Source organism: Gorilla gorilla, chromosome 1 (assembly GCF_029281585.2).
Source record: "Gorilla gorilla gorilla isolate KB3781 chromosome 1, NHGRI_mGorGor1-v2.1_pri, whole genome shotgun sequence".
Taxonomy (NCBI): Eukaryota; Metazoa; Chordata; class Mammalia; order Primates; family Hominidae; genus Gorilla; species Gorilla gorilla.
Window position 1 is genome coordinate 149,035,010 of NC_073224.2, and position 20,190 is coordinate 149,055,199.

At 35.8% G+C, this 20,190-nt stretch overlaps 1 protein-coding gene across 14 annotated transcripts in view; it reads left to right on the forward strand.

Moving 5' to 3' along the window:
• The window catches only part of ZNF644 (zinc finger protein 644), a 106,683-nt gene that overhangs the window by 76,294 nt on the left and 10,199 nt on the right, over positions 1-20,190 (forward strand). For 5 of the 14 annotated variants that reach the window (XM_031014175.3, XM_031014173.3, XM_063697070.1 and 2 more), the window contains 3 exons: positions 4,390-7,427; positions 7,609-8,214; positions 10,171-10,293. The exons of 4 other annotated variants lie outside the window; for them this stretch is intronic. In XM_031014175.3, the coding sequence (XP_030870035.1) occupies positions 4,390-7,427; positions 7,609-8,214; positions 10,171-10,293 (3,767 nt within the window). Of the gene's footprint in view, positions 1-1,353; positions 1,418-4,389; positions 7,428-7,608; positions 8,215-10,170; positions 10,294-20,190 lie in introns of those variants that run through there. 5 more of the 14 variants (XM_055352022.2, XM_031014176.3, XM_055352024.2 and 2 more) reach the window with 2 other exon arrangements.

The window sequence follows — 20,190 nt, forward strand, 5'->3', positions numbered from 1 at the left end:
TATCTAATCTGAATTACTGAGTGACCTAGGAAGCTTGCTCAGAGGGATTACAGAATAATTATGTTAATATGCAATTATCACCTCATTTCTTCTGTAGTAACCTCAAGATGTAGTGTAGTGAGGGTGTTATAGCAAGTGCTGATAGTTTGCAAAAATACTGATGTTTGAGATTTCTGAGACAATAAGTCTAGCTTGAGGCATATAAGTGATGATCTGTCATCTTGAAGACAGATCTGACCTTTGTACAATTTTTTTAGTGCTCACAGTATATAACTAGAGGCAGTTATAGCTGTAGAACTCATTATGATTTTCTAGAAATTGAAATATATTTTATGTAGATTTAAAGTTCTGTTTGCAGCTTTTTCAAAAGGTGTGTGAATTTTTTAAAGACTATTTTAAAAACCAGTTAAAAGAAAAATTCTATGGTTATATGATTATATGCGGAAGATTTAGTAATGGTGTCTAAACGTTAGTGTTTAAAAATCTTAATTGATATATAAGGAGTCCAAACATCAGTTTATTTATCTTAATTTATTAGCTTCTGTTTTTTAAACTTAATGAATAATGCCCACCTTCAAATATGTTCCTACTTTGTTATAGTAACCTAAACTGGTATTGATGTCTCTGTTATATATACATTTGACTATACAAAGGTAGTTGAAAAACTATTTGAGATGGTGTAAAATTAACTCAGGTCAAATGCTTTCTTGCCTAGATGCCACATAACCCAACATGAATGTAGTAAAATAATTTTTGATGGTGTTAAAATTCTGTATCAATTATTCAGTGCAACAGATTTTGATGATCCATTGTTCTGCATTGTATCTCAGCACAACAGCTATGAGTCTTGAGTACTGTTACTAAGAAGAAGTATATTTGGAGCATTGTATAATTAGAATATATTCTGAACATTTTAATTGTTCCTAAAATAAGTACCCACAAAACGTTAATCTACTTGTAGTAAATGCAGTTAATAATGTACATAAAAGAACAAAATTAAGCTAATTTTCTCTCAGTAAAGAATTACTCATGAACAGAAAATGGACAGTATAGATTTGATGACAGGAAGGTTGTATCTAATCAGAATTACCGAGTGACCTAGAAAGCTTCCTAAGTCAACTTTTGTAACATATTTTCAAACTGATGCGGAAGGTAACATCTTTTATTTTTGAGTAGAGATAATTATTAACTTGGGGGTAAGTAAGCCATATTTTATTATGTGGATGTGAAGGAAAACTTTCATTGTTAAAGACTTCATTTTATATTTTAACAATATTTAATTGGATTTTTTTTTTGCTAGATGTGTTTTGTAGATAAAATATCTGTTATGCACATATATTTTTTCTGTGTTTTTGAACAAAACAGGTTGATATCTTCAGAATGTGAACTTATGAAAAGCTCTTATAAAGCCATTCCGGTAATGAGGATGCAGTCTCCAAGCTGACATGATGTTCTCATAGTTTGTCACCCTGCTGTTCAGGGGGTACCAATGAAGTTGCTTTAAATGGGAAGCGTCTGTTCCATCTCTAAACCTCTAACACCAGAACAGATGGGTGGAACATAGAACATGGAAGGTTTTACCTCTGAGGTGGTAACAGTGAAGCCACTCATTAACACTGAATTTACCACTTCGTTAGCAACATTGCTTCCTGTTGAGAAAAACTAATATAGGCTTTCAAATTGACTTAGCATATATTTGTCCACCTCTGTGATTATAATAAGTGGGAACGGAAAGGAAAGTAACTGTCTTTCAAGCTAGTTTTTTGTCGTTCGTTTCAGATTTATGAGATTGTTGCTATTGAAGCGTTTTATGTTTTCTACCTAATTTAATGAGAAATATCAGGAATGAATAGTAGTGTAGCATTAAGGCTTGCTTTTCTTTCCCTTGACATTTGCACACCCTTTCCTAACACATGTTTATGTGCTGCCCATTTTTAACTTCTGTGTATGTGATGTAGAGACTCCTGCTGGGTGATGCATTAGCACCATTTTGGAGTGATATCATTGAATGTGATCTTATTGGAAGTCTATTTTTATTACCACAGAAGTTTGCCAATCTCAAAACAGAATTCTAAAACCTACGAGGGGTGGAAAAAATGATTGTTGGTATAAATAACAAAGATACTGGTAATAGGTATTTGTTGTATTAAATAACATTTTATGGAAAGAATAAGATCAGATTATAAGTGCTTGTTCTAAGTTATAAAATAAGAAAAATGTAAGAACAATTTTATTATTTTATTGTTTTTTATTTTTTGAGACGGAGTCTCACTCTGTCGCACAGGCTGGAGTGCAATGGTGCGATCTTGGCTCACTGCAAGCTCTGTCTCCCGGGTACACGCCATTCTCCTGCCTCAGCCTCCCGAGTAGCTGGGACTACAGGCACCCACCACCATGCCTGGCTAATTTTTTTTATTTTTAGTAGAGACGGGGTATCACCGTGTTAGCCAGGATGGTGTCAATCTCCTGACCTTGTAATGCACCCGCCTCGGCCTCCCAAAGTGCTGGGATTACAGGAGTGAGCCACCGCGCCCGGCCTAAGAACAATTTTGTTATTCTTGAATTAGATTTAATGTTTTACAAAGCATGAAATTGGTACCCTTAAAGGATAGTAGAAATATTGAACTATATTGAACATGTTTTGATTTCTAAATGTTAGATTGTAAGGTCCTGTTGCCCTAAAATAGTATTACTTGTTATGCAAATTAAAATTACTGCAAAAGAAAAATATACAGGCTTCATTCTTTATCTGAGAGCAGGAACCTAACTTGTCTTGTTTACCATTATATCTGGAATACGGGAACAATGCATGGCACTACTAAGTGCTTAGGAAATATTTGGAGAATAACTGCAGAAAAGGAGAAGAAATATGGAAGCTTATGCCAGTACTTCAATTAGTTAATACCTGGGGTTGCCAAATAGCAGGTTCTTTAAATTATACGTGAAAATTACTGGATATTTTCAGGACCTTATTATAATTACTGAGTTAATAAATCAGAACCTGATGGAACTTGTGTTTGAATGGGGTATCCAGATTTCATAGGAACAAAACTGTTTTTCTTCTTTACACTTTAGGAACTTTTACTTTGATTTTTGAAATTATGTTTTTATTAATCCAATACTTATTCAGTCTTTTATTCAACAAATATTGCCTGAGCACCTATGCCAAGTGATGTACTAGGTTCTAGAGATATGATAGTGACTAGATTACATTCCCAGCCCTCAAAGAGCTGACATTCTTTGAAGAAGGCAGATACTTCCAATGTGGCCATTTCTAAGAGCAGGAAAAAAACAGGTTGCAAGGGAACTTTTCATAGTGGGGGTAGGCATTACGGTCATGGTGTGAATGGACCCCAAACATTCAGAAATACTGTTTCCTTTAAAAATATTGTACTTTTTTCTCATAATGATTAAATATCTTATCAAAAATGCCTAGAAAAGTTTTATCTACATTTTATATGAAATAAATTTAAAACATATGTTTATGCTATTCTGTTGTAAAATGTGTTAGGCCATTGCACTAGACCACCAGCTCATAAGTGGGATAACTGCTTTTAGAGAATGCCTAGAATTTGGGGCCCCACATATGAAAGTTTGACATAAACCTTCATTAATTTTAACTTTAGTAAAGTTAAAATTCGCTTTACTAAAATTTAGTTAACTTTACTAAAGTTAAAATTATAGTTAAGGTTAATTTGAATAAGGAATGAACAAAACTATGAATAAAGCATTTTTACAATTGATAGAATGTTAGGAGAACATTAAGCATCTTGAGAGCAAAGCAGTCTTTTAAAAAGGACTATTTCATACATAAAACATTGATGTTGATAGCAAATATGTTCATTCAATAAAGTTATTTACTGAATGGTGTTTTGTTACCTTCCTTCAGGAATGAACTTATAAGTGACAAATCTTTTACTTCTCTGCAATATTTGATAATTTATATTGTTCTCTAGAATAGAGTGACTACCTCTGATAAACCTACTTAAGTGAAAGAATTTTCTTTGTATTAGCAATCTCCACGTGAGGTTTAAAATTTTTTCAGTCTGTAGCATATTTATATTGTTTTTGAGTCTGTGTATACATGTGTACCTGTGTGTATGCTGCTTTTCCCTAGTGTGTTTGTGTATGTTGCTTTTCCCTAGACATTTTGTATACATGATGTATTGGATTGTTGTTGTTGCCTAGCATGAAGAACAATATTAACCTTTGAGGTGCTTTTTAAATATTTCAATATGTTTGTGTTCTTTCATTCTTGGAAAATTATTAGAATCTCAATATAAAGAGTAGAAAATTAAACTAATAAAAATATGTACTTTCAACTCTCCATACATTCTAATAGTATTTTTTCTTTCATGCAAATCTAAATTTTTTTTTTCCATTTTCTAGACTAAATGTGTTAAATGGGCTTGCCAACAATATGGATGATTTGAAGATAAACACCGATATTACTGGTGCTAAAGAAGAACTCCTAGATGACAACAATTTTATCTCAGACAAAGAGAGCGGAGTTCATAAGCCAAAAGATTGTCAAACATCATTTCAGAAAAATAATACGTTGACTCTGCCTGAAGAACTGTCAAAGGACAAATCTGAAAACGCCTTAAGTGGAGGCCAGTCTAGTCTATTTATACATGCTGGTGCTCCTACTGTTTCTAGTGAAAACTTTATCTTGCCTAAAGGAGCTGCTGTTAATGGACCAGTTTCACACTCCTCCTTAACTAAGACTTCCAATATGAATAAAGGCAGTGTTTCATTAACCACTGGACAGCCTGTGGATCAGCCAACAACAGAATCTTGTTCAACTTTGAAGGTAGCAGCTGATCTTCAGCTGTCTACACCACAGAAAGCAAGTCAACACCAAGTTTTATTTTTGTTATCAGATGTAGCACATGCTAAGAATCCCACCCATTCCAATAAAAAACTACCTACCTCTGCTTCAGTTGGTTGTGACATTCAGAATTCAGTAGGGAGTAATATAAAGTCAGATGGCACTTTAATAAATCAAGTAGAGGTGGGTGAGGATGGTGAAGATTTATTGGTGAAAGATGATTGTGTCAATACAGTAACGGGAATTTCCTCAGGTACAGATGGATTTAGGTCAGAAAATGATACAAACTGGGATCCCCAAAAAGAGTTCATTCAATTTCTTATGACTAATGAGGAAACAGTAGATAAAGCTCCACCTCATTCTAAAGTAGGTCTCGAAAAAAAAAGAAAGCGAAAAATGGATGTAAGCAAGATAACTCGTTATACTGAGGATTGCTTTAGTGATTCTAATTGTGTACCCAATAAATCAAAAATGCAAGAAGTAGACTTTCTAGAACAAAATGAAGAGCTACAAGCAGTAGACTCACAGAAATATGCATTATCAAAAGTGAAGCCTGAATCAACTGATGAAGACTTAGAATCTGTGGATGCCTTCCAACATCTAATTTATAACCCAGATAAGTGTGGAGAAGAAAGTTCACCTGTTCATACTAGCACTTTTCTTTCAAATACCTTAAAAAAGAAATGTGAAGAGAGTGATTCTGAGTCACCTGCTACTTTCAGTACCGAAGAGCCATCATTCTACCCCTGTACAAAGTGCAATGTGAATTTTAGGGAGAAGAAGCACCTCCACAGGCATATGATGTATCATTTAGATGGGAATAGTCACTTTCGCCATCTTAATGTCCCAAGGCCATATGCTTGTAGAGAATGTGGACGGACATTTCGAGATCGCAATTCACTTCTAAAACATATGATTATTCACCAGGAGAGAAGACAGAAGTTGATGGAGGAAATTCGTGAATTGAAAGAACTCCAGGATGAAGGAAGAAGTGCACGATTACAGTGTCCTCAGTGTGTGTTTGGTACCAATTGCCCTAAAACATTTGTGCAACATGCTAAAACCCATGAAAAAGATAAAAGGTACTACTGCTGTGAAGAGTGTAACTTCATGGCAGTGACAGAAAATGAATTAGAATGCCATCGAGGCATTGCACATGGGGCAGTGGTAAAATGCCCTATGGTCACTTCTGATATTGCCCAGAGAAAAACACAAAAAAAGACTTTCATGAAAGACTCTGTAGTAGGATCATCCAAAAAATCAGCTACCTACATATGTAAGATGTGTCCTTTTACTACTTCAGCCAAAAGTGTTTTAAAAAAGCACACGGAGTACTTGCATTCATCATCATGTGTTGATTCATTTGGTAGTCCTCTTGGACTTGATAAAAGAAAAAATGACATCCTTGAAGAACCTGTAGATAGTGATAGCACTAAACCATTAACTAAACAACAGTCAACCACGTTTCCAAAGAACTCTGCTTTAAAACAAGATGTGAAGCGAACATTTGGATCAACCTCACAATCAAGTAGTTTTTCAAAAATTCATAAGCGGCCACACAGAATACAGAAAGCTCGGAAAAGCATTGCCCAATCAGGTGTAAACATGTGCAATCAAAACAGCTCTCCTCATAAGAATGTTACAATTAAAAGCAGCGTTGACCAAAAACCTAAGTATTTCCATCAAGCAGCAAAAGAAAAGTCTAATGCCAAGGCAAATAGCCACTATTTGTATAGGCACAAATATGAAAACTATAGGATGATCAAAAAATCAGGGGAATCATATCCTGTGCATTTCAAAAAAGAAGAAGCTAGTTCATTAAATTCTTTACACCTGTTTTCATCATCAAGTAATTCTCACAACAATTTTATTTCAGACCCTCATAAGCCTGACACCAAAAGGCCTGAAAGCTTCAAAGATCACAGACGTGTAGCTGTAAAGAGAGTAGTTAAGGAATCTAAGAAGGAAAGTTCTGTTGGAGGGGAAGACTTGGATAGCTATCCAGATTTTTTGCATAAAATGACTGTTGTCGTTTTGCAAAAACTTAATTCTGCTGAAAAGAAAGATAGTTACGAAACAGAAGATGAAAGTTCCTGGGATAATGTTGAGTTAGGAGACTACACTACACAGGCCATAGAAGATGAAACCTATAGTGATATTAATCAAGAGCATGTAAATTTATTCCCTTTATTTAAGAGCAAAGTGGAAGGTCAGGAGCCTGGAGAAAATGCTACTCTTAGTTATGACCAAAACGATGGCTTTTATTTTGAATACTATGAAGATGCTGGAAGTAACAACTTTTTGCATGAGATACATGATCCTCAGCATTTAGAAACTGCAGACGCTTCATTGTCAAAGCATAGTTCTGTTTTTCATTGGACTGATTTGTCTCTTGAGAAGAAATCGTGTCCTTACTGCCCAGCAACATTTGAAACAGGTGTTGGGTTATCAAATCATGTCCGGGGGCATCTTCACAGAGCAGGATTAAGCTATGAAGCCCGTCATGTTGTATCACCAGAACAAATAGCCACAAGTGACAAAATGCAGCATTTCAAAAGAACTGGCACAGGAACACCTGTTAAACGAGTTAGAAAAGGTAAGTTCTCCATGGGGATGATTTGGGCTGATAGGTCTGTGTTCTAATTCTGAAGATTTAAAAGTTTTGTTTGAATTTAGTCTTTATTAGAATCATAATTTTATGTTTCAGAATTAACTCATTTTAGGGTGGTCAGTTTATATAAGAAAGTCTGATATTACTCTTAAAAATTTTTTTCTAGCTATAGAGAAGTCTGAAACCACTTCTGAACACACTTGTCAGCTCTGTGGTGGTTGGTTTGATACTAAAATTGGATTATCAAATCATGTTAGAGGCCACTTGAAAAGACTTGGAAAGACGAAATGGGATGCTCACAAATCTCCAATCTGTGTTCTGAATGAGATGATGCAAAATGAAGAAAAATACGAAAAAATCTTAAAGGCATTGAACAGTCGTCGTATTATTCCCAGACCATTTGTAGCTCAAAAACTTGCATCAAGTGATGACTTTATATCTCAAAATGTTATACCTCTTGAAGCATACCGTAATGGCCTAAAGACTGAAGCTCTGTCAGTGTCTGCATCAGAAGAAGAAGGGCTGAATTTCTTAAATGAATATGATGAAACAAAACCAGAACTGCCCAGTGGGAAAAAGAATCAGTCTCTTACACTCATAGAACTTCTTAAAAATAAAAGGATGGGAGAAGAAAGGAATTCTGCTATTTCTCCTCAAAAGATCCATAATCAGACAGCAAGAAAGAGATTCGTTCAGAAATGCGTTCTTCCGTTAAATGAGGATAGTCCGTTGATGTATCAGCCACAAAAAATGGACTTGACTATGCATTCAGGTAAGAGGACGTTTATGACTATGCTCTACACAGTTTAAATGCAGTTCAATTATGCCTTCTTTAATGGAATCTATGTGGAAAATACTTTCTCACAATCTTCTTGTTTAAGCTGCTTTTTTTTTTTACAGAGCACAGATTGGTTATTCTACTGTCATTTCTGTATAACTCATCAATTGATGCTCATTAGCACTGAGTTCTCTGTGCCTCTTTTCTTGGTCTGAATGTAAGGTGAGAACAAAAGCAGAAGAAAACCACACACACACACAATAAAAACAACAAACAAAAAGCTGATCTGTAAAAATAAAACTTGCTCTGGCTGGAGGATGGTTGTGGATGGGAGGTTGATGTTCAAAAGCATAGCATTATTGAAAAGGCATACCTCTGTCATATTTTTGCCAGTTCTCCAAGGTGATCATGTTTTCAAGATTTAGCTGTTGGTTTTTCCACTGCTTAGGTAAAACAAAACAGACTCTTAAAGCTGAATGGATTGGTGTCTGTTGTGATTAACCCAAAGAAACATCTCCCTCTCCAATTCCTCATTGTATTGCGGAATAGTTTGGTTTTGGAGAACAGTTGTGAACATAAAACATATTTGTTTGGGGTTTTAGGTTTTAAGATAGTGCTCTAATGGAACAGAACGGATGATTTAGCTTAGTGCTTGTGCACCAATAGTTTTTCCTTTTGAAAGGAATATTTTGTATGTATTGGCAAATAATGTGGCAGATAAAGTAGCCAAACTTTATTCAGTATTGCCAAGTGTGGTTTATACTTTTAGACTAGAAAAATTTTAAGTGTTTTTTCTAGATTTCTTTTTGAAGGTTGATAATGTTGAAGGTTTATGTAAATGGTCTCATGATTAGAGCTCTAAGTTGAATGTGTCGGAGGTAATAGTTAATGGATTAATAATGACTAACATTACTGTAAAGTAATGTTGTTTATTTGCTTTGGGGCAGACATTGTGATATCCCAAATAGTTGTAATGCAATTTTGATTTAAGGAAAGATAACTTTGTATTGTAAGTGGTCTGCAAAGCAGTTTATCTTGTATGAGCTTCTGTTTAATCCGGCTTTTTCTTTCGAATAAAGAGTCTCTGAAAGTCAATAGCTTTCAATATTTTTTCAGAAGGATAAAACGCAGGGAAGATGTGTTAGCTGTGTTGACCAAGGGGTAGTATACTTCAGAGATGGAAAGCATATTTGTGGCTATCACAGTAATGCTGAAGAAACCAATTGAAATGTGTTGGGGGAGTGAGGATTGTCTGAGAAGTTAGGAGTTTCTTATTGTTTGAACATGTTTTTCCTGTGATGACTAAGATGTTAGCTTGTTAATCTTTTATTTAGCACAAAGATTTTAGCAAAAAACTTTAAATCATTAACTTTCATTATTGATTGCGCATTCAGAGTAATGAACATAAAATACCCTAAATAAAATGTTGTGTCTAACAGCTGTTCAGTGGTGTGTTTTACCACCTTTTCTCCCAGCCTTCATCAGAAAGCCTAATTTAGTATTGAGACTTTTACGGTTTTGTGGGTAAAACACTTTAATTACCACTTTGTCAACTAGACTTTTTAATTCTTTTTATTGGTAATGTTGTAAGCTTTGAAACTTCTCAACAGAACCGTGGTGTTCAAATCACAGGATTGTATTGTAGTAGGTTTAAGAAATAATCTGCGTAACACAGAAATCTGCAAGAAAGTAATAATAGGTGTATATCCAGAGGAGCTCAAAGGTTCAAGTCACTCCTCTTCTACCTTTCCAAAGAGCATGAGTTGACTCTAAATACTAACTACAAACTAATAACAGTTAACTTAATTTCCCCTCCTTATTTTAAGTTAACCTATTTCATTGAACGTTTTGAAAACCATCTTTATTGTGGTGCTTTTCTACACTCTTTAAGCTAAGAAAATTTCACTTTTTGAAGTGAGAACTGGATTATAGTTTTCTTTTGAATGATAGGTATGCCTGTGAAGCTTAGAACATGTGTGCATTGCAATACGACGTTTACAAGTGCTGTTAGCCTGTCCAACCACTTACGCGCTTATGCACGAAAGAAGAGTGCTGGACTTTTGACTGGTACAGGTATGTTTGAACAGATATCACAGCAAGTCTGTTTGATACAATACACTTTTTTTTTTTCCCACCAGACTGGTGTTAATTCAGATCATATTTATAGCTTTCTTTGGTAAGCTGCAGTTGAGTCTGAATACACATTGAATTTCAGCAACTTGTAAACTGTTAGATGTAATTCTAAGCAAGTTAATCTTTTTCTTTTGGCTCTTATTGACTTAATTTGGGGGAAAAAAAAATTAACCCAAGAGGTGTGGAACTTTTGAGTCTACCTTAATCCCATTTCTTTTTTAGAATACTATTTTTGATTTTTAAATTGATTTTAGATTCCAGTAAAACACCTCTCTTTATAGTTCTAGTCAGGCTCAGTGGTGTGCCCCTATAGTCCCAGCTACTCATGAGGCTGGCAGGAGGATCACTTGAGCTCAAGAGTTAGAGGCTATAATGTGCTATGATTGTGCCTGTGAATAGTCACTGCACTCCAGCCTGGGCAACATAGCATAAAAATATTGTAGTTCTAGCTTGGGGAAGTCCTTTATTAGAAAAGGAAATTATAGGGAAATTTCAAAATGTAGACTTGATTAGGAAACTAAGCAAACTAATGAATTTTCATTAGTCTATAGATTAGATCTTTGAAGGGGTGAGCCTTAATAATGGCTTGTGTTGACAAGTGAATAGATTTTTCTTTTAATACTTCTTAAATATATTAAGGATTAATAAATTTAGCTATGCACATACGTGTTAACATGCACATTTCTGTGTTATTTTTGGTTGGTTAGCCCAACCTTGCAGATACCTCTTAATACTGCTCATCTGTGAAAATTTTATTAGCTTACTTATATGTAATACGCTTCTTATAACCTACAAAATGCTTTGCACTTTCATTTGTAGTCTTTTAAGCTACCCTGCTTCAGCAAATCTCATTTCCCTCACATCTTAAAATATACCCTCTTTTTGACATAGATCTACATAAATTCTTTTGCCTAAAATTCTTTCCAATCATTTTATTTCTCTTGCTCTTTTTTAGATCACTGCCTCCTGCTTTCTTCTAGTTGTTTTCCCAGCTTTTTTGTTCTTCCTCATGTCCTAGAACTTAGATCCAATATGTTCTTGCTTTCAAAAAACCACTTATATTTATACTAGTGTCTTTCTTCTGCTTCTTTGCATTCTTCCTTAACTTGATATACAAATGACCAGGGATGAATGTTGACAATTTATATTAAAAAGAGAGGAGTGGGGTGAGTTTTAGTCTACTGGATTAGGCTTCCTACTCTGAGATTATAATTTTTATATACCCTCACCTTTATCAGGCTTGGCAAGTGATTGCAGACATTAGAGGTGGGGAACAATAAAAATAAGAGACTATACAAGTAGGAAATCATTATTGTTACCATACTTGCTAACTTTTATTGAACATTTACTATGTGTCAGGCACTATGCTATGCAATTTACATGCATAACATTTAATCTTTACAACAGCCATATAAGTTGTAGGTACTGGAATTCTCTTCCATTTTATAGGAAACTAGGACTTAGAGAACTTAATTTGCTCAAACTTACACAGTTAATAAGTAGCAAGGTTGTAATTCAAATCAGGGCTTTCTTACCTAATCTTTGTTTTTTAGTCACTATTCTCTACCTTACACAGGCGGCCTATTTTTGAATTTCTTATTTTTAAAATAAGAAATTGAAATAAAAATAAGCAATGGAAAATTCTAAAATGAAGGTGGGTTTGTTTATTTATTTATTTATTTTGAGACGGAGTCTCGCTCTGTCACCCAGATTGGAGTGCAGTGGCGCGATCTCGGCTCACTGCAACCTCCACCTCCCTGGTTCAAGCAATTCCCCTGCCTCAGCCTCCCGAGTAGCTGGGATTACAGACTCACGCCATCATGCCTGGCAAATTTTTTAGTATTTTTAGTAGAGATGGGGTTTTACCATGTTGGACAGGCTGGTCTCGAACTCCTGACCTCAGGCAGTCCGCCCGCCTTAGCCTCCCAAAGTGCTGGGATTACAGGCGTGAGCCACCGCACCCGGCCTGAAGGTGGGTTTAAAATGGGGAGTATTCTGGTGAAGACTGAATAAATAAGAGTCTAATTAAAAAGAGCAGAGATCCAAGAAGTGCTTAGGCCTAAATTAGACTTTAGAGGACTTAATGTTCCATTCTGATTATTCAAGCAGATTATGCAAATATCCAATAAGGCAAGATATCTCCAGTCCAGATTTTATTAGTCCATTAAAAAAATGCTTTTACTTCATCTGAAAATTCTGCAAAACACAGGATTAATTACTTATAAATAACTGGTAGTAAGTCTCCATTTACCAAGAATGCACTTATGAAGATTATCTAAAAAATCTTCATTATCAGAGAGAAGAGTAATGTAGGATGACTGGGAATATGTTTAGGTCCTGAAGAATAAAAGAGGGTGTTATTTTAAAAATATGATTAAGTACTACCAAAATATTAGAAGTACTAGGAAACAGAAAGCGTGTGTTTGGCAGTCCTAGGCAAAGAAAAGGAAAATGAGAAACTGAAGAAAGCCTAGGGTCTTATTTTCCACACCCAGTAGCCACTTTTGAGAAACTTTAAAAACTAATGCTGCTTTTTCTTGGAAATTCTGAAACATTTTTTCCCTCATTAAAAAAAATCTTCTTGATCAGTAGAGCTATACAGATGTCTTTGCTGCTTATTTATGCCAACTAAGAAGTTTTTTTTTCAAGCTTTATTAACTTTTCTGTTTTCCAGATAGAGAATTCTGTATTGTATTTACAAACTCCACATACTGATTATCCCCCATATCAATATCACTGTTATAAAGCAGTGTTCCTAAAAACCTATGGCCCTAGAAGGTTCCACTTGGTTATTATAAGTGATTCATTAATTCATATGAGTAACAGGCATCATTTTTCAAGAACACATGATCTTTTAATGAATAAAATGCAAATTCATTTTTATAAAATCTTACCTTAGTATATCACAAAATTGGAACAATGTAAAGGGAAAGTAGGTAGGAATAAAGCCTCCCTAACCATGTCCAGTATGTGTATTTCTAGTTTAAGCAGTCTTAATTCATGTAGATTTTAAGTTGTGTGGTCCACTCTTGAATACAAAGCTTAGATACCCTCAGACTAAATGGTAAAGGCCTGCTTTTGGTTACCTGTGATAGAATAAACTTTCAAGCCTTCTTAGAAGCCACCAGCTCCTGGTCTCTTCTGTGGGAACTGGTGACCTTTTGAGGGAAGAAAAATATTTCTTCTAACTTATAATCTCTTCAAGTATCCTGAATACACTGAAAAGGATACCCCTCTCCTTCCCAAAATACCTGTTTACTGGTAACTTAAATACTTCTAATGTGATGGTTCTCAATCTTTACTGGGGTCACCGACATCTTTGAGAATTTCATGAAAGCTGTGGGCCCCATCCCAGAAACATGCACTTATTTGTTCTCAGATAAAAATTTTTGTGTGTATAGGCTTTGCGTATCTCCTGAAGGCTATCATCAGTTTGTCTGATGGCAAATTGAGAAAGGAGAGATGCCAAAATAAAAGGAAGGTAGAAACAGAACTAGGAATCAGAAGCCTTAAGAAGTTCTTTTTTTTTTTAAGAGCAGAAGATGCTTAAAATGCAAGAATTGCATAATAGCAAAACTAATTGTGGGGTCATTATCTTCCCTAATATTTGTAAAGGGAACCGATGGAGGAAATAGGAAAGATTTAGAATTGAAGATTTGGAAGAGGTAGGCAGACTTGGGAGAGTTAAATTGTCATAAAAGAATAATTTCACAGATTAAAGTTTTGCCCAGAACTGTCCCAGTTTATCTTCTGTTGGGTAGGTTCAAATAAATTATGTAATAATTTTTCTGTGTCTTCACTTGTAGATAATTTATGAAGCTGTTTTACTTCCTTTCCCCGATCAATCTTTATCAAAATAGACTAGAATCAAAGGGTTTATTTTACATCCTATATTGTAAATTTAAGGCAGACTTCTTATTCAAGAGTTTATTCTAGTTATTTATGGAATGCAATAATGGTAGGGTTTTTTTTTTTTGAGATTTTGTTCTCTTTAATGTTTTACATGCTCATACAGATTTTTTCTGGTTAATTTTCCATACAGTTTAATGAGAACATTATATAGTTTTCATTAAGTATTGAAATTTTATAATGTAGCTTATATTAATTACTTCTGGACTTTTTATTTTACTGATTAGCTTTTCTTGTGCCTAATGTTTTAATTAAATGATGTATTTTTATGCTAGCCATATTAAGAACATAGTTCTATTAAGTTATTAATGGAGTGACTATACATACTGGTTTACCTTGTTGTCACACCTAAGTACTAGTGCCTCTTTTACTCTCATAAGTGTCCTGGATTGAATGATAAATTAATCATCCTGATTATTAAAATTGCTAAAGCAATTAAAATTAAGGTAAAGCATATTCTATCAACCTAATCTGCAATCAGGAAAAAAAATATATTTTGAGGTCAAAATAAGAGTGAATTTCAACAGGTAGGGAAAGGGAAATACAGAGTAGAGAGAATGTTGTTAAAGGAAGTAGATCTGTCAGATGAATGCCACAATGCTTTTCTATGGTAGATAGCATGTTGTTATCTTTTGAAAAGAAGAAACAATGATGGTAGCAGTCAGCATTTTAATTGAGACTTTATTTTATATCTTGACCACATGTACAAACTTACACTAATACAAACACACAATTCCTTGTTTACTCACCTAAATGTACTTTAATATTTTCTTTTTTATTATATTCTTTGTTGTGAAAAATTAATTGATTTGCTACCCACTTAAGAAGTCACTATCATAGATTGAAGACACTGCCCTAACTGCCTCTTTCTCTTAGGGGTTGGTACTGACCAATGGTAGTAGTATCTTAGAAGTCATAACTCTTCTGTGGCAGCAGGTGAATTTTCTATACTCATTCTATCCACATTTTTCTCTCTAGACCACTTTTGTAAATCAAATGCTAACCTCTGGGACTTAAAGTAATTGGAAATTTCTAGTTACTCATTTAAAATTAATGCAAGAAAAATATTTTTATATTTGGGAGGGGCTTCATTTCATTATCTTCAGAACAATTTTGTGTGTGTGTGTGTGAGACGGAGTTTCACCCTAGTTGCCCAGGCTGGAGTGCAGTGGTGCAGTCTCGGCTCACTGCAATCTCTGCCTCCCAGGTTCAAGTGATTCTCCTGGCTCAGCCTCCTGAGTAGCTGGGATTACAAGCACACGCCATCACACCCGGCTAATTTTGCATTTTTAGTAGAGATGGGGTTTCTCCATGTTGGTCAGGCTGGTCTCGAACTCCTGACTTTAGGTGATCCGCCCGCCTGGGCTTCCCAAAGTGCTGGGATTACAGGCGTGAGCCACTGCACCCAGCCCAGAACACTTTCTTGATACATTTTGGAAGTAAAGCCCAATTGTTGCTATTCTACAACAAATGACTTATCCATCATAATTATTTGACTTTTCTGATGAGGTCAATACCACTAGTGCAATATATTAACGTTTTTAAAAAATCAAGTCAGTGTTTTATTTTTCATACCATCTACTTTTAAGTGTAATCATAGTAGGTTTCTTTTGCCTGTTTTCAGCTTTAATGATATAATTGGCCACACAGGACTGTAACAAGTACTAATGAACATATAGCACAGTGTCAAGTGCTGAATGGGTTTGTAAGCCACTAGAAAAGTCATTCTTATGTTGTGGAAAGTGCTATGGGAGCACTTTCTGATGCGATAGAAAAAATAGTATTGTGAAAGCTTCCCAATGTGCATTAAATTATTTGTTCATTCATGAGTGTCGCTGTAGTGTCTTTTAAAAATAATATAGTATTGCATGTTTGAAAAATTGCATGTTTTCATAGTGGCTCATTCAGACTGAAAGAGTGTAAGTAGAAAATTTTGATCTTCTTATTAAGATTAAACTCCAAATGAGCAAACTTGCTTCTGCTTAAAGCAAACTCCTTGATAATTCTTCCAGACTGGGCTGAGGGGGGTATGTGAAAAGTATGAGACATGTCTCTGCTGTCAGAGAAATTAGGAAAGGATTGTTGACAACATACATAAAACTATCAAAAATTGAAAACTGTGCAAGATAGTATACAACTAAATGGCATATTGGCTTTAAGTGTTGTAGGGGTTCAGGTTGATTATTTTAGTCTAAGCCTCCTTTTGAGGGGAGCTGGGAATTGAGATTCCTTTTTTTTCTGATGCCCTTACTGTTTGTCTCATTGAATTAGAGCTTGTAAAAAACAGAAAAAGAAAATAAATAAAAGTAGTTCGTGCTGGTATGCTTCTTGTCACTTTTTAAATGCAAGAGAACAACAAAACTAGCAGCCATACAAAATTTTATTCATTCAACAAAAGTTTGAGTTCTTGTACCAAGACTGTTCATCGCTGAGCCAGTAAAGATACTGCACTCCAGCTGCATAAACATAATCATAACCCAGTGGGAAAAGATCAAGTATGCTATTACAGAAAGGTTTATATGGTTTCAGCCAGACCCTGAAGTTGAAGGATGCAGTAGAGTTTTAGGAAGATGAGATGAAGTGTAGAATATTTCAGGCAGAGAAGAACATAGTGTGGACACAAAGGGATGAAATTTGGACTTCAAGTGTCAGGAGTGGAACTTGGAGTTCAAGTGTCAGAAGATTTGGTTACAGATGTTTGGGAAAATTGTAGTGCCAGAAAGGTGGGGTTGGTGCTTTGAATGCTTGGTAAAAAAAATTAGGAAGTCGTTAAAGGATGTTTTAAAAATAAGGAGGCCAGGCGTGGTGGCTCACACTTGTAATCCCATTACTTTGGGAGGCTGAGGCAGGCAGATCACCTGAGGTCAGGAGTGTGAGACCATCCTGGTCAACATGGTGAAACCCTGCCTCTACTAAAAAAAAATACAAAAAACTAGCCAGGCGTGGTGGTATGCGCCTGTAATCCCAGCTATTCAGGAGGCTGAGGCAGGAGGATTGCATGAACCCAGAAGCTGGAGGTTGCAGTGAGCCAAGATTGTGCCATTGCACTCCAGCCTGGGCAACAAGAGCAAAAACTCCTCAAAAAAAAAAAAAAAAAAAAAAAAAATCAGCCCAGTGTGGTGGTGCGTGCCTGTAATCTGAGCTACTCAGGAGGCTGAGGCAGGAGAATTGCTTGAACCTGGGAGGTGCAGGTTGCAGTGAGCCAAGATTGCGCCACTGCACTCCAGCCTGGGCGACAGAGTGAGACTCCGTCTCATAAATAAAAACAAAAGAAAAATAGGCCAGGCGCCATGGCTAACACCTGTAATCCCAAGCACTTTGGGAGGCCGAGGCAGGCGGATCACCTGAGGTCAGGAGTTTGAGACCAGCCTGGCCAACATGGTGAAACTCCGTCTCTACTAAAAAATACGAAAAAGTAGCCAGGCGTGGTGGTGGGCGCCTGTAATCCCAGCTACTCAGGAGGCTGAGGCAGGAGAATCGCTTAAACCTGAGAGGTGGAGATTGCAGTGAGCTGAGATCATGCCGTTGCACTCCAGCCTGGGCAACAGAGCAAGACTCCATCTCCAAAGAAGGAAGGAAGGAAGGAAGTGAAGGAGGGAGGAAGAGAGGGAGGGCAGAGAGAGAGAGAAGAAAAATAAGAGAATGGTATGGTCAAACTTATATTTTAAAAAGCCATTCATGAGACAAAGAAAAGATGGGTCTTTATATTTCTTAGCTATAACTTATTTCTATAGTACTGTTCTTCATTAAGAGCATATATGTGTATACATTTATCTGCACACTAACATATCATTTATAAGTGATTAGCAAGGTAACGAATTATCTGAGTTGAGTAAATTCTCTAGGTGACTGAAGAATAGTCCTTTAACTGTTAATAACTTGATTTTTCCTAACCATTTTGGTGGTTATTGCTCCAAAATGTTGTTCTTATTTTTGCCTTGAGTAGCTTGGATATAATTTAATCGAGTATTTTGGGTAACCCTTATAGATGCTCTACTAATTGTTTTATTATTCCAGCAAGGATTAGGCTGTTTCTCCACCATACAAAAAAATTATCGGCTGATTTTTTCACTAATTCAACAAGCACTTTTTTCACCTCCAACTGTGCTAAGTATGCAGAGATACATTGGATCTTACAATACAGTAGAAGCACATATATGCATAACTGTAATACGAGACAAATTGTTAAGTGCCATTGGAGAGGTATGCATGAAATGCTGTGGAATTTCAGAGAAAGAGGAAGACACTTTCAGCTAGACTAGGATCTCCCAAGGCTTTTGGAATTAGCATTTGAATGGACCCTGATGTATAGCTAACTGAAATGGAAATGGGGGTCAGGGGTGGGGAAGAGAAATGCCTGAAGGAGGGAGCAAGGTGGAACATTCTGGGAAGTTTATTGGAAATACTAGGAAGTAGGAGGTAAGGGAATTGAGTTGGACTGGTAAAGTGAGTCAGATAGATGACATAGAATGCTAGTCTAAGATGCTGGAATTAACTTTGTAGTGGGGAACTATTTGAATACAGAATTTGTGTAATGCTTTTGAAATTGCTTTTTAAATAAAGGATTTGGCAGAGAGGAGGAAGAATTGCAGGGTAGATCATTTTAAGAGTCATGTACCAGGTCAGTGACATTAAGAATGTAAAGGAGGGGTACTAGATGTATGGGTAATATTATGGAAATAAAATAAGCAGGATATGGTAGATTAGAGTTAAGAGATGGCTCAAGATTTTAAATCTGAGTGGGAGGAGGGTGGTTATACCAGTACAGTTAATCAATCTGCTACCATGCTGTCTGGTAGAAGGGCAGGCTTCATTACTTCTCTGTCATTTACTAGCAACACTTCAACATCCAGCTATCCACTGTAACAAAGTGTCATCTTAAAAGCAGGAGATCTACAAATTTGGAAAAGAGAGCTTTATTTCTTAGGAAGCTTGAAGCCTGCAGGCTTGGAAGTGTATCCTGAGACAGAGACCAAAAGCAAGCCCTTCAAAGGAAGAAGGGTGAGAAAGGAAGTTGTGTTGAATGGGTTGGCTAAGTATGCGTATTCAACAGATTATAGGAGGAGCTATGAATATTCATGAGGGGGTGCACACATGCTTAGTGTGCACACTCCATGTTACATACATCCCATGTTCACTTTGAGGTGGAGACCTAACATTTAATCATAGTAAAATTTAAGGTTTACATGTCAAAAGGTGAAACAGAGTTCATAGGCATCCTATGTGCAGCCTTCATGGACCAGCTAGAACCAGTTGGTGATCTCTTATCAGTAAGGAATGCTGGTCAGTTCAAAACCACAAAAACAGAGGGGAGTCTGGCTTCTGAGTTAGGCAATTGGTTGATATCAGTGGGGAGCAAGTCTTTTGAAAGGGTTGGTTTCTTTTTAACTCTTAGGAAAGAAAGTTTTATGGTGGTTAGTGAGGGAGGGGACCTAACGAGACTTGCTTCACCTCCTGTCCCATCATGGCTGGGAACTCAATTTTTAAGGTTTCTCTGGGGTCACCTTGGCAAAGAGGAGGGTGTCCATTCAGTCTGCTGTAGAACTTAGAATTTTATTTTTATTTCTCAAAAGCAAATAACCACACTTGTTGAATCAGTAAGTTTATTTTTAGGAGAATATAGCCTAAGAGTTACACCATTGTAGCATAAAATACTTAAATTTTATGATGCTTGTTTTTTGCTGCTCATTGGTTTCATAAGGAAGGTGATCTATTTTGACTGACATCTTGTTTTTCATGCAAGTCTTATCTAGTTTCCTAGCATTACTATTGGTTTAATTATTTACTAAGTTTCTGGGTTTTGCTTTTTTTTTTTTTAATATATGTTTGGGCATTTTAAATGTATCTGATTCTATCTTCAGTTATAATGTTTGTGTTTGCTATGATTTTTATTCTCTAAGCCTTAAATAATGAGATTCACAAAATATC